This window comes from Lacerta agilis, chromosome 16 (genome assembly GCF_009819535.1).
Source record: "Lacerta agilis isolate rLacAgi1 chromosome 16, rLacAgi1.pri, whole genome shotgun sequence".
Classification (NCBI taxonomy): domain Eukaryota; kingdom Metazoa; phylum Chordata; class Lepidosauria; order Squamata; family Lacertidae; genus Lacerta; species Lacerta agilis.
In genome coordinates, this window is record NC_046327.1 from 23,030,374 (window position 1) to 23,045,936 (window position 15,563).

At 39.5% G+C, this 15,563-nt stretch overlaps 1 protein-coding gene across 7 annotated transcripts in view; it reads left to right on the plus strand.

Moving 5' to 3' along the window:
* The window catches only part of PAX5 (paired box 5), a 220,220-nt gene that overhangs the window by 74,995 nt on the left and 129,662 nt on the right, over positions 1–15,563 (plus strand). For all 7 annotated transcript variants that reach the window (XM_033173042.1, XM_033173036.1, XM_033173039.1 and 4 more), the window contains exon 6: positions 8,812–8,987. In XM_033173042.1, coding sequence (XP_033028933.1) covers positions 8,812–8,987 — 176 coding nt within the window. The remainder of the gene's footprint in view (positions 1–8,811; positions 8,988–15,563) is intronic.

The following is a 15,563-nucleotide window of genomic DNA, read 5'->3' on the forward strand; positions in this document are numbered from 1 at the left end:
AGTCTCAATTAGAAGAAAATGCAGCAGGAAAAATAATCACAGTTTTTGTATCATGGTAATGTCTTGCTTTCACAGTTTAAAAACCTGTAATTAACACTTTTGTTAGCTAATCTGCATCTTCTTATGAGGTGAAATAATTTGGTTATATTATCAGCTAATCAAATTGGACAGTGTAGGCCTGAGATTTGAAAAATGGCATTTTTCATGAACAAGGGCTACTGACATAGCATTATATCCCATTGTTTCTTTATTTCTTAAATTAGCATTATGAAAACCACTTAGGAAAATATAAGAATACTCTCCTAATGTTGTTTTATATCACTTATTTAGTAACATCAGAAGGGAATTTCTTACATCTTATTCTACTTTGTTGTATTTGGCTTTTCCATAATAATTGCAATTTCAAGTGGGGGACAAATATAAAAGATTTAAAAATGCATTTCAGCTACTATCTCTCTCCACTTTGATTTCTCCATGTATTGTAACTGCATTTCCTCTTAAATAATTGCCTTCTGTTACTTTCTAGAATGCTAACTGAGAGCCAATGCATCTCAGCAGCTACACTACAGAGTTAGATTTGACTTTAGCCCCCCCCTTTTTATGTGGAGCATAGTGCAGATGACCTCAAAATGGGTGCAGTCAGCAAGTAGGTTTGGGCAGCGGATTGGGATGATGCCCACTGCCTCTATCCCCAGGGCTTGTCCAAGACATTTTGCTGTCTGAAGTCAAAGACAATATGTACATTCCATATACAAAAGACAACTAGAATGGCAGTTGAATCTTAACTTGCACAGGAAATCTCCAGATTTAGGGAGGAGAAAGTGATTGGAGGAGAATGCCACATAATTGAGAAGGAATTAAAGAAATAGAATAAAAAAAATTGTAGAGTTGGAGGCACAAGGGATTCACAATCCACATTATCTTGAGTTATGGACAGCTCCTTAGCCTCGATTCTCTACCTAAAAAGTGGAGATAATAGCAGTCAAGTGAGGACAAGTTCAATAAATATTGTAAAGTACTTTGCAAATTTAAGAGCAGCATATGAATTATTGGTAACAGTAGTGCACCACAAGTTTTCATGAAGAGATTTCTGTTGCATGAGAAAGTTAAGTAACTGACATATCTTGCAGACATTAAACAATGTACATCAATCACACGAATCACACTCTCCAGGAAGCTGTTGGAAGGTGCTACAATCTGCCACTGCCTCTTTAGCATCCACCAGTAAGGCTGGATTAAACAGTACCGCAAGCTGCAAACCTGATCCTTAGTGGGGAGTGGTGTCCCACCCAGAACAGGGTGAATGGCAACTAAACCGATAGACCAAAAAACCCTTTGTCTTATCTGGTTTGAGCTTCAGTATGTGTGTTATTAGGGACGCGGGTGGTGCTGTGGGTTAAACCACAGAGCCTACAGCTTGCCAATCAGAAGGTCAGCGGTTCAAATCCCCTTGACGGGGTGAGCTCCCGTTGTTCGGTCCCTGCTCCTGCCAACCTAGCAGTTTGAAAGCACGTCAAAGTGCAAGTAGATAAATAGGTACTGCTCCAGCGGGAAGGTAAACGGGGTTTTCGTGCGCTGCTCTGGTTTCGCCAGAAGCAGCTTAGTCATGCTGGCCACATGACCCGGAAGCTGTATGCCGGCTCCCTTGGCCAGTAAACTGAGATGAGCTCCACAACCCCAGAGTCGTCTGCGACTGGACCTAACGGTCACAGGTCCCTTTACCTTTACCTTTACGTGTGTTATTGATTAGATTAATCTGCAGCTATCTGAAAATAGTGATAATTTGTTCAGAAGAGTGGCCAGCCTTACATGGTAAAAGGAGTATCACTCTTACTGCTAGAAACTTTTCAGGAGTTATGAGTGGCTAGGGCTTGAAGCTCTAGCATACAGTTGGGATTTGGTCTGCTCTTTTATATGAATTATTTGTAAAAGCCAACCTGCCTTGAGACTTAAAGATGATGTGGGCTGGACATTGGAACGAATATGACTACAATCCTGCGCATACTGACCTGGGAATAAATCCCATAGAAATCATTGAAATTTTAGGGTTTCCGTGAGGTCAAGGCTGCGTGACTGCACCAGCAGAGCTGATTCATGTCAGTGAGCCTATGCAGCCTCCTCCTCACTGCCACTCAGCCTTGCCTTTTAGCCCCATCCAGATAAACTGCAGTGATACCAGTGTTGGGAGGATGGCTCCACTTCACTACACAGACTGCTGTTGTTATTATGAAGTTGGCCATCTTCCTTATTTTTCTCCATTGTACATCCATATTTGAAGGAAGTTAGTATTAACATAGTTCTAAATAAGCAATGTTACTAAGGGCAAGTTTATGCAACAACCTTGAAGGCTTGTGCTCTGCTAGTGGAATTTTCAACTTTTTGTTTTAGAGTAGGCCTATCTTGTATTCATATCATATAATGAATTGCTTTGGCAACTTCACACCTGTTGCTGCTGCTGCTGTTTTGCAAGTACATTCTGCAGCAAGTCATTGATGCAATAATAGTGCTTTAGGGCTTATCCATACTAACCTTTCCTCTGCTCTTTCCAGGCACAATCTGTACTCCATCTACAGGCTCCACATTGGAGTGCCCCCCTTTTTGTTTTGCTGCAGAGCTTTTACCGCAAAAAACCTGCTCTCTAAAGCTGAATTAGAGCAAACGGCAATCCATGGAAAACTATAACAGCTGTTCACTCTGATTCAGCTTTAAAGAGCAGGTTTTCATGGGGAAGGCTCTGGAGTATAGCTCCTGGTGCTCAGACACAGAGATTTAAAATGTAGACCTTTGTCTGGAAAGAGACAGGAATAAAGTAAATATAGATAAACCCCAAGTTGTGGATTTATACTGGATCATCCACACATTGTTCCACTTTATTATTAGTTCTGCAATGGTTCCCCAGTGTTGCTACATTGTTGCCAGCTGGAGGGGTGCTCATACACTACAGCACAACAAAAGTGGAAGACCCCCCCCCCCCGGGAACATTTGTGTTATAACAAATTACAAGATTTTAGCAGATAACTATGGGTCATGTATCTATTGCAAATGAAGCAGTGTGACTGCCCCCAACTTTTTGTAGGAACCAACAGCATTGAAAGTGTATCTCATATAACATCACCAATAATATAATAAGCCCAAATAATGATGCATGCTCAGTAAAAAGTGGTGGGCCCCTCTCATCAGTTTCAAAAGCAGTTTGCCCTGCAGCTGTAAAGCTCCTTTGCTTTACTGGTTTTTGGATCAAGGCCTGTGTTTACTGAAAAGTAAATCTCCCTGAGTTCAATGGGAGCTTACTCCTAAATAAATCTACCTATGAGTATAGCACAAGTGCTATTGCCATGGAAGCATGCTTTTCCTAAGTGATGGAATGACTGGATGAAGAATTCCTTTACCGCTCCCTGGAGCATATTTATAATTTAAACTGTTAGAAGTCTGCCAACAGTATTTTTAATTATCAGAGATGTTCTGGTGTAGTCAAACAATGTCTGATGGTAATGGTAATTATCTCACATTTATGTGAATGTTGAAATGAATTACCATGGGAATTGAAAATTTGACAAATTCCCAGCATTCGTGATTGTCAAATTCAAATCGGAATTGTCACAAATTGTTCCAAATAACACATAACTTAGATTTTTGTTACAAAATTCGTGTTTTGGTTGCAAAACCCAGTTTTTTAGTTCCTGAAACTTCAGTTTTTGTGAATACAAAAATGTACTATTAATTATTTTAATTATTTATAGTGTTATTTCAAATTTAACACTGAATTAATTTCAGGCTTAAGTCTGTATGCTACTGTTCACTTACAATAGGCCCTAAAACTCATTTGAATGTTCATTTTTCATTATACCTGAAATACTTATAAGAATAGTATCAATAGCTTATTGAAACCTTCCTAAGGAAATGTAACAAGCTTTAAAAGCACATCACAGTAATGCCTAGCAGTTTCATTCATGTCAGATGATAACTTATTAAACTGCTATCCTTTTATACTAATTTAAGTCAAAATTAATATTACTATACCTGACTGAAATCTCAAAACTGCGTGCATGTGCATGACTATACACATGTGTATGGGTATCTATAGCGGTTGGTGTGGAAGGTAAAGTTTGCAAAAATAGGCACAGTTAATTAAAGTCTGAAACTGGTCAGCAATGTGACACTAAGCATGTGATCAGCTCTTGTGTGCTTGGTCTTTGCTCACTATATCCAGGTGACCCTCAACTTACATGGGGGCTATGTTCCAGGTAGCGCATAAAGCCAACATTGTATAAAGTCAAAATATATTGGGTGCAATGGCAGGTGGGATTGCCAAAGTGCCCCCCCACAAACATCTGCTCCTTTCTGCCCCCCTTTTTTTGCAAGGCGCGTAAAGCTGACTGAGTAAAAGTAAAAAAAACATGTAAGTTGTGAGTTAGCTGTAGCAGCTAGCACCTCCAACTGTGAATCTGGACTGCAGCATGGAAAAATAAGAAATTTTAACCCTTTGTTCCTACTTCAGTCATGATCCATATTTGGGCTTCCATGGCTGCTACTTATACAAGGGGGGGGGGGAGAAATGTCATTAGTATCAGTGTCAGCTTTCTTTCTAGGGACATTGGCAGCTGAGGACAAAGGAGGATCAGTATCAAGAGGACTGTAGTTAAATCTAATTCCCCCCCCCCCAATGAAACACCATGATCTGAAACCAGAACTGGTCCTTTCATGATAAAAAAACATGCAAGAGTCAGTCACATATTTAATTGCATGTCTAATTTGGCCATAAGGAAATAGTTCTGTCTGTCTATTTCTTTACCCACTTACCTAGTTAATACATGTGTAAAAAAACAGAACAAAGTGTTGGTAGGATCTATTCAGAGAGATGAAAAGCGGAATTATTCCCAAAATGGCACCTGTCAAATGAAAGTGAATTAAAGAATTAATTAGGAAATATCTCACTCTGAGAAGGTCATGTGTACTCTCAAAGCAATTTGTAAAACTGGATTGAGTTGAAATAAAGCCGGGAACTAGTGAAATACCCCCACAAAAGCAAATCAACGATTTCCCTAGATTTGTGCAACATGTTTGTGACCAATAATAATACCTTTCATTTGTTTTTTTGGAGCTGAGATAAGCATTTTGAAAGGGGTTGGAAACCTGTGTCTCTAGGGCACTAGGGTTGCATAAAACTTTTTTATGGAAGTGGCAAGGAGGGGGAAGGGGAGGTGCGCAAGGGGAGTTGCCAATAGAAGGGCTCCGCCCCCACTCACCTTTGTCTCCAGCCCTGTCCACTTTTTGGTCCCAGTCCTGCCATTGTGTAGTTCCCAACAGCTTACTTCTGAGGGAATGCAGCAGGGGGGGGGAATCCATTGTTCACCTTTGGGTTTGAGAGCAGGAGAGGTTGACTGACTATTTTTGTAAGATATTTCTGATAAATCTACATCTGAGAAATCTGGTGAAATACCTTTATTATGGAGGGTGTGTGGTATGACTGATGGTACACTTGGTGCTACAGCTCAGAGGTTAAACTCATATTGCCTAGATGTGAATTCTGGTTCCCTGTCCCAATTCCAGTTACTTTTTGTTTAGAACAACAACAACATACTCTTTTACACAAAACCCATTCACTAGAAGACTTGGTTCTCTCTGCCTTATTATGGCATTGAGTCCCATTACGCAGACAAAAATAATAATTCGGTAGTGTGACCTTCCCCCCACCCAGTACTGCTCACATGATGCTTTCCATTCCACTATTTTCTATACAATATAACTCCATCTAGTTCAATGAATGCATGGAAAATAATAAAAAGGTGACTGACTACCAGGTGCTGCAGGCTTGCTGTTTGATCATTCCTATGTTGTTCAGTCAGCAATAGAACTGTAAATTCTAGGTAATTAACCAGTTAATGGATTTAGCCCTGCAGAATTATTTTCATCCAGCCTACTCATATTTAGTAGATTTCAGTGGTACATACTTCTAAGAAAACATGTATAAGATTGCAGCCTTTGGGCACCTTTCCTCGTGATTACATATGTGAAAAAATAAGCCTGAACACTATTCTTTCTAAATGGAGATATCTACAAATACATAAATACAAAATCATTGCATCTGATGAAATGCTTTCCTCCCCATGAACATCCTATTGCTGCAGACAAGAGTTTATTTACCTTTCCAAAAAAAGCAGTGATTTACTCCCACATTAATTCAGCAATAAAGTACTTGATTTCTGTGCTGTCTGTACTACTGTTTCAGTGAGAAATAAACTACTGCTGTTCCTCTTTGCTTTGCCCATATAGCTGAGAAGCAAGATGTTGGCTATCTCATAATCCTATTCAGTAAACAAGTGAGCCTTTTAAAAGGATACTCTACCCATCTCTTTCTGCCCAGGAAGACAGGAGTAGTTACACTATTGCTGAAGTGTCCACACCATCTATTAGCATTTCAGGGGATACTGGAATAAATTATCGCTGAATCTTCTAGCAATAATTTAACAACTGCTAGGCAGACACATGCAGTAGTAGCAATCCTACAAATATATTCAACAGTCAATCAGCGGTAAAGTGCCAGGCTGTCAGAATGCCTCCAATGTTTTGGCTTCTTTGTGTTTGATTTCTTTTTCTTTGATTCTTAAAGATAGTGTTTAGAAGCTAAAGCAAACAAATATACTGGGAGCAACGAATTGCAACAGTTTGGATGACAGGACCATGCATGGAAGCAAGCCTATAATCCACTCTCTTGCCAAAACCTGATGACAAGACCAACCTGTGCATACTGGTTCACTAAGAAATTGTGGCTGGGGTTGTGATTTTTTAAAAAATAAACAGACCCCTGACCCGTATCCTGTGCTTTAAAGAACATTTTGAAACACAGACATTTACAGCGTAATTCTAAACTTGTCTACTCAGAAGTAAGTCCTGCTGAATGCAGAGGGGCTTACTCCCAGGTAAAGTGGGGTTAGGAGTGCAGCATTAGGCATGCCAGGAAAAGCTCCTACAAATACAAATATATATGGCAGGTTGCTGTTATAGACACTGGGGCAAGGGCAGAAAGTAGTGGCAAGTGAATTTGTAATATTGCTGCAAATGGCTTGGAAGCAAATGCAGCAGCAATTTGCCATGAGATGATGGCAACTCGTTTAGATCGCTTTAAAAGGGAATTAATACATTTTAATGAAAGGTAATTCTGCCAATGGCTACAAGCCAGGATGGCTATGTGGAACCTCCTGGATCAGAGACAGTACTGTATTATTTTTCCACTTTTACTCTAAAGAACTCAGAGAAGCTCATATGTGGTACACAGGGTATCTTCCATGCAAGCTACTTACTTAATCAGGTAGTCAGACCTGATCGGGTTCAGCAGTAGAACTGCATCATGTACCGGTACCTTCTGGTCATATCCCAGGCCTGAGGCTGTTTCAACTTCACAGAATCATAGAGTTGTAGGGTTGGAAGGGACTGCAAGGGTCATCTAGTCCAACCCCCCTTCAATGCAGGAATAAATGTGTAAAGATAATTTGCTCAAACTTCAACTCACATTAATAATGTATTCTGTATGTGTATAACTTTAGGTAATTGATGAGTATGCTCCATGAAAGTAACTGAAGGTGCAATGGATTTCAGTAAAGTAGAAGCACAATCTTTTTGTTTCCATTTCACCAGAAAAATGTAAATGCATGACTTTTAAAGCCCAATTGCAAATAATATTGGTTTAACCTGAAATTTTAAAACAAGCATTTCCATGCTCTGTTACCTGGTCGTTTGGTAACATGCAGCTTCCTACCAGACTTTTAATTTTATAAGCTATGGTTGATTAAACCCAGCACTCGTTCTGCTAGACATGATATAATTTGGGAATGTGGGAAAAAGATAATCTGCTTTTTATATATTTGCACTTTTCCGCCCTCTGTGTGCCATAATGTAATTCTTACACAAGTTCAAGCTTCCCTCAGTGCAAGTACCTGAACAAATTACCTTTTTGTCTCAAGCTAGCATGGTGAAAACTGAACAAAAGTAAAAACAATAATTATTATTGGTGTGTATCATCAGCATCATGCCCACATGTACAAAACCACCACAGAATCCACAGATTGTTTTGTGCCATTGGAAAAAATTTGACCATTGTGATTATGTTGCATGGATGTTTGAACAAGGTCTATTTATAATAACTTAGATCAGGTGTAGCCAATTTCTATATTTTTAGGGGCTACTCCATTCTTCAAACCAGGGGGAGATGTGACCAGATCAATCAGTTTTGCATTCATACCTTAGATATTTATCTCTTTCTTAAATTGAAGCAACAATGCTTCATTACTTCTCAAATGAAGACCAAGATATGGCAAGAAATAAATATTCACCACCACCTATACCACATTTTAGCATCCTGGGGGAAATTGCAGTAAATGTTTTTTTATTGAAAAGATCCCAGGTTGGGTATATGACTATAATATAACTACCGGTATGTTATATTAACCATGCAGTACTATAGTTTTACTACAAAAGCAGAGCATTGTGCATTTGGGTGATTTTTGATGGATTTAGATTTTCATGCTATTGGCTTCTATTACATATAATTAAGTATCTTCTATGATCAGCTATCCAGCTGCTGTATCATCTTAAAACAATTCCCCATAAACTCTTCAGGGATTAATTTATCTTCTGAATGTAAATACATAGATGTAAGCAAAGGTAACAGGAAAATGAAACAAGATACATTGTTAAATTGAAGCTGCCTATATTTATAATTTGTTATGCTATTAAAAAAAGAGAGAAAAATAAATTGTGATTATCACTGTAATAGCTATATATCTGTTTCTGTATTTTTTCCCTCTTGGAAAGGCATTCAGGAGTCTCCAGTACCAAATGGCCATTCTCTTCCGGGTAGAGACTTCCTTCGGAAACAAATGCGGGGAGATCTTTTCACTCAGCAGCAGCTAGAAGTATTGGATCGAGTCTTTGAAAGACAGCATTATTCTGATATCTTCACAACAACTGAACCCATCAAACCAGAGCAGGTAATATTTGGAGCTGAAACTAATCTGCCTGAGTTTTGTCCCCATATCTACTTCTAGGTCATCAACTCTTGTTTTGTATCTAGTCTTTCAAATTTGTCATTTAATATTTGGAACTGAATTTGATACTCTTCAGTATCTGATAATCTGTATCTGATAGTTGTTGGCACCCATCTGTCTCGAGACAATGGAGTGAGTCTCTGCAGGTGAAGTGAAACCTCTGTGTTAGCAGCACCAAAGTGACTTCCCTGGGGCACAAGATTGGGCAGTGTGTATGGAGGTCCTGCATTGCCCAGATGATGTGGTCCAAAGAAAAGAAAAGCATCATGTTTGACATCAGCTTTGCTGCAGGAGTTGCCAGAAAGAGGCACGCAACACACCATCCAACCTTCTTAGGGATTCCACTCTGGATTTGTGCAGAGTTTACTCCTTAGCCTTTTCTTCCCCATAAGATGTATCACAAGGCAGTGGAGGTTTAAGACCAGAGTTTCCCTTCTCCTAAATTGGCTACCTTCCAAGGTTGGTGAGCCCCATCTGCCCCTTACCTCCCTCTATAGCACGTGCAGAGACTGCCTGCTTGACGGTTGGATTCATTATTAGTCTTGCCCGCTCTATCTGTTGGAATCTATCTTCACTTTTTTTTTGAAAAAAACATTATTAAATTTTTATATTGCCATTCATCCGAAGATCACATGGTGGTCTACAACATAAAAACAAAAAAATACACAGCATAACAACAAACAAAAACAGTACTCCCCCACTTTTTGAAAGGCCATAGATTGTTTAATTAGCCAAAGGTCTGGGAGAAGAGGAATGTTTTTGCCTGGTGGCTGAAAATATACAGTGGTACCTTGGTTTTCTAATGTAATCCATTCCGGAAGACTGTTTGAGTTCTGAAACATTCAGAAGCATTTACTTCTGGGTTTATGGGATTCAAAAACCAAAATGTTCAGCAGTGGAGATGTTCGAAAACCGAGGTACCACTGTATAACAAAGGTGCCAGGGCAACCTCCCTAAGGAGAGCATTCCACAAGCAGTGAGCCACTGCAGAAAAGACCTGTTCTTATGTTGCCATCCTCCATACTTTTTGCCTCAGATGATGATTGCATGGTCTGGTTGGGAAGAGATGCTCCATGAGGTATTGTGGTCCTTGAGGTATTGCGGACCTGAGCATTTTAAGGTTTTATGGGTCAAAACTAGCACTTTGAATTGGAGCCAAAACCAAATTGGCAGCTGGTGCAGTTGGGCCAGGATTGGCGTTATATGTTCAAATATCTTGCCCCAGTAAGCAACCTAGTCACTTAAGTTTCTGAACAGTCTTCAGAGGCAGCTCCATGTATAATACATTGCAGTAATGCAACCTAGAGGTTACCAGAGCTTAGACAACAGAAGTTAGGTTGTCCCTGTCCAGATAGTTGTTCAGCTGGGCCACCAGCTGAAGCTAATGGAAGGCACTCTGTGCCACCATGGCCACCTGAGCCTCAAGTGAAAACAGAAGTACCCCCAAACTGTGTACCTACTCCTTTAGAGGAAGTGTTACCTTATCAAGAGCAGGCAACCTCCCTTCCATCCAGTCTAGGAACCCACCCACTAACGGTGCCTCCATCTTATCTGGACTGGTTCTCGTCCAGTCCCTTACTGAAAGGCAAGACAATGGTCCAACACACCCTACTGCCCCCCTGCTGATGTGAATTACACCACACTCAAAATTTCAATGGAACTTATTTTCAGGTGAGTATAAGATTGCAGCTTTTACATATTTTTACTTATCCTTAGGCAATAACTGATTTAATTCTGCCTGAATTATGCCCTGAGTAATTCCTCCTCATGTGCTGCGATATAGTATGAAAACTGCAGGATGAAGCAGATGTTTGGGCTGATGCTCTAAAAATGGAAAGTATACATTGACATAAAATTCCTAGAATGACAGTTCTGATTATCATTACAGAGAAATGATCATCCTCATATTAAGGAGAAAGGGTTTCTGCTTAATTTATGGGTTTGCACTGAATATAAATCTAATGCATTTGTACAGAAGCTGAAAACATTCACACAATAGTATGCTTCATGGAAATGTTAAGCTAATAAGTGCTCTGGTTTTTGCACATGTGTGAAACAGTAAAGAGTGAAATGCTTTTGTGTACCATTAGGTGGAGTTCACTTTGCCATTGGTGGTGGTGGTGGTACTTTAGCACAGCAGAAGCTCAGATCTCAGGGCGTTTTATTTTTATAAGAAATACACGAAGTTGCCTTTAGCCTGTCAACTTCAGAGTATTGAAACTGAATTTAGAGGAAGCAACATTTTGAGAAAAGGCACTGTAATAATTGTTTTATTACGTATTTCAGACAACTTTTTAAAAGGTTAAGTGGAAGTAGTGTCTGCAAGGCATATTATAATAGACCTAGTGAACACTGCAGCACACATCTGTTGAACAAAATCTGATAACAACAACTCATTTATTTTTCACACAAGAAATGTGTGGTTCTATAGCAGGCTAACCTTTTTATTGGCCCAAGGGCTACATTAACCTTTGGCCAACAGTTCTGGGGAGTAAATTCCAGTGCTGCATGTGACCAAAAGTGTGTGTGGTCATTGCATGCACCATATGTACTTACAGGACATACAGAGTTCCTTTTGCAGATTAGCTGTGGAAGGGAGTTGTTGCGCCTCTGTGCTCATGAAATTATCATTCTGATGTCTAGAGAGAGGGGGCAGTTTGCATCTCCATCTGACCCTTGGGCTGGGTGAAGGGATTTACATAGGAAGTGATCTTACTATGGGGGATATAAGAAGTGGATTCGCCCCAGTACCAACATGCTCTCAATCTTGTACATAAGTGAGCTGGAGTTGGTGTGAGCAGTGAGGTGACCAAAAATTCTTATGACACCAGAACATTCAAGGTGGTCATTTTGTTGTTATTGGTTGAGAAGATGTTTATAATCCTCTTTTAAACAATTGTCTGTGTTTCTGGAGCACATAGCTGTTAGCTTTGACAGTACTGATCACTGGGTGGCGATAGTGGTAGTATGATTTCAGATAGCTGTTCCCCCTTCTGTTGATTAATGCTGCTAAAGCTGATGGAAGCACCATTTTGTTTGGTGGAAGAAATCTCCTATACAGCAGCATGCAAATGTGTATGGCGCCAAAAATGGGAAAGACTGAAAAATCCTAAAGAAACTAGAAATTGTATGAGAGATAGAAATACCAAAAGGCTTCTGCTGTTTTCCACAAGCATTGGATTGGTCTAGGAATTTGCTCCTACCTCCTAGAGCTTACATAACAGTTATACACTCTTATTTACCTGAATGCTTTGGAGTAATAAATGGATTTGAAATAATATTCATAATAGACTTGACATATCTACCTTTGACATGTGATGATATTTGGTTTTAATATTGGGTACCATTATGCTTACCCTAGTGGTAAGAAGTTCCATGGGTGCATTGTTTACCTGGGCCTTGTTTCCTTTGGAAAGCTCACTGGGTGGCTTAAGGCATTTGTAATAGTTGAGTTTATTTACAGATACAAAGGCTGATCATAGGTAAGACCACAGTTTAAACACTGCAACAGACAGCCAAATCCACTAGCCCACACCAGATCTCCACAAAGAGGCAGCTCTTCCCAAAACGCACTTTCCAAAGCTTGCAGCGCCAAAAAAAATCAGCTGTCCCCTCTTAGTAGTCTTTCTTCCTTTCCAACGTAAACTGCATGGTCTATATTATTTCTTTTCATATTCAGACCTAAGTTACACCATCCTTACATAGGAATGGAGGAAAGAAAATCAGAGGAAGGAAAGCACCCCTTTCAGGACTTTTCAGATATATTCTAGAAAGCACCCACTGGCCATTTAGCCAGTAATCTCGCTAACAAGAGTATATATAGATCTCACCAATTGACCGACTTTAATCAATCCTGGCTCAATTAATCTACTCCTGATGAAACCCCCAATCTTAGCAATAATACTTTATTTCATTATGTAATATTTGATTAACAGTGTTTGATATTTAGAACTCACCAAGGAGTTCAGGATGGCATTCAAGATTCCATTCTCTCCTGTTTGATCCTCACAACAATCCTGTAGGTTAGGCTGAGACCTAGTGACTTGGGATTGCTTAGTGAACTTCACAGCTGAGTGAGGACTTGAACCTTGGTCTCTCCAAACCTAGCCAGACACACTAACTGCTAACACCACATTGACACTCTTCACATATTACATTCAAATGGTATTCATAAACTGACAGCTTTTGTCAGTTTACAGCTTGTGAGAACAGATATTTAACACTGGCCAAATAAAACTGGCCAAATAAAAACAACAACAAGAGTTGTTAACAAGTCTAAAGACCCAGAATTTTGAGGTAAAATTTCTGTGTTTTTTTTTTAAAATGTATTTTTATTGGCTTACAAAAGTATGTGCAATGTCTCTTTTTCCAAGTTACATTTTCTACAGATCAGTTTCATTTGCTGAGATGTTAGTTTTGCATTAGGAAGAAAAAGGGGGAAAGAGGTGGAGGGCAGAGTGGTGAGTGGCGGTGGGGTCATAAAATTTATCTTTTGAAACTCAAAATTCAAATTCAGAATTCCACACTCAAAATTTGCATACGTAGTAATACTGGGAAGTTGAGCTTACTGTAAGAAAGAATGCTGTTATAGACGTAGGCAGTGCTTTCTTCTTCTTCTTCAGGGAGTACTCAAGGGTACGCAGTACCAGCACCTCTTTTTTTTGTTGCTGTTAAAAAGTGTGGCACTTACTATAACAACTTCATGGCGAGTACCGGCACCTATTTTTCTAGAAAAAGAATGTTTTTGTTTGTGGGACCAAAAATACAAAAGTAACCTTTGTAATGAAACTTGTAATGTAGGAAGGACAAATAAACTGTCTTACGAGGCAGATGCAAATGACTTTCAGATCTGTAGATCTACCTGTGCTTGGCAGGGGAACAGATATATCTATCATTCCCCTTACAAAAATTTTATTTTTACCCATGACTTATATGTGTGTTCCTGTGAATGAAAATGTAGGATGCATCCCATTTTGTTTTCAAATGATTAACCTTAACTTTGCCTCCAGACTGAAAGCTAACAATAAAGGAAAGTGCAAATAGAGCTAGAGGGTTTTTGTTTTTTTAGACACGTTTGTAACAGTTTAGTCACTAATGTGTGTCTCTTTCAAGTAAAAAATACCTTTGGGTCTGTCAGTAGTTATCTTGGGGGGGGGAGCAACTTCTAAATCCAGCACAAGAAATCACATCAGCAGCAGAGAAAACCTTCCCATATTTACTCTCAGTAGACTATTAAACAGCACAAGGCTATTAATTTGGATCTTGAGTCTTCACTAAAGCCCATAAAAGTGCACAGTTGTCGAATGGAGTTCATTTTAATTTCCTTTCAATCACAGTAAATTATTCAGGTGATAAATCAGCTGGGGCAACCTCCTGGCTGTAATAGAAACCCTAATTCCTGGCTAATTATCCAGCCCATTGCTGCCAACAGATCAATACCGCTACAAAATGGAAAGGGCTAAGGCCCTGCAATGGGCAGGGTGTCAGAAAGACAGCTGGGAACAGTGACATGTGTATGACCCGCCTCAGAGTTCAAAGGTCAGGGGAGGTTAAACTGCTATGGTGTCTCCACCCCCCCTTTAAGGAATGCATCCTCTGCTAGTTGTTAATTTAATTCAGAATTGACAATATTTTCTTTAATTTTCGCACAGTTTTACAAAAATCTACAGCTGGTGAACCCACATTGTTGGATTACTCCTGACTAGCTACACGCATCTAACATGATAATCTACTAGATTGTTCATGTATATTTCAGATAGCACTTGCTGGGCATTGTGTGCAGTGGAATTTGGTTGGCTTCTACAGTGTATGTGTGTGTTTAGAGTGCAATATTTACTATGCTTCATTGTCTAGTATACAGATACCGTAAGTGCACGTAACCTATGCTAAAGAACTCAGGTCTTCTGATGATGTCATTCATTTTATTTATGATATCTAACCAGAAGGACTAATAATAATAATAATAATAATAATAATAATTTTATTAGTGGCAATATAGGAGAGTATCTCCATTTAGCATTGTTCTCCCTACACCACATAAATTCCTAAGATGGTAAAGATAATACCAGAACTAGATAGGATAATCATTTTTCTTGTCCAAGCCAGGAAATTTCAGATCTTTTTTGAAAAAACCCCCAATATATTCCTTCACAGCAGGAGTTAGGACTAGATGATTCTTGTGATCCCTTCCAACTCTAACAATTCTATGATTCTTCCTCCAATTTCCATGTAGCATTTACTTGTTTTACTGATTCAAATAATATAGAACTAACTGTTCCAGTGGCTATCTGCTTCTAGTTATCTGGAGCTATTTGGAATAACCCTTTGAAAGCTGGAGCATCCTAGGTAGCTTAAGACTCCTTTGGTCCATTCTAACCCTATCAGGGACGCGGGTGGCGCTGTGGTCTAAACCACAGAGCCTAGGGCTTGCCTATCAGAAGGTCGGCGGTTCGAATCCCCGTGACAGAATGAGCTCCCATTTCCTGGTCCCTGCTCCTGCCAACCTAGCAGTTTGAAAGC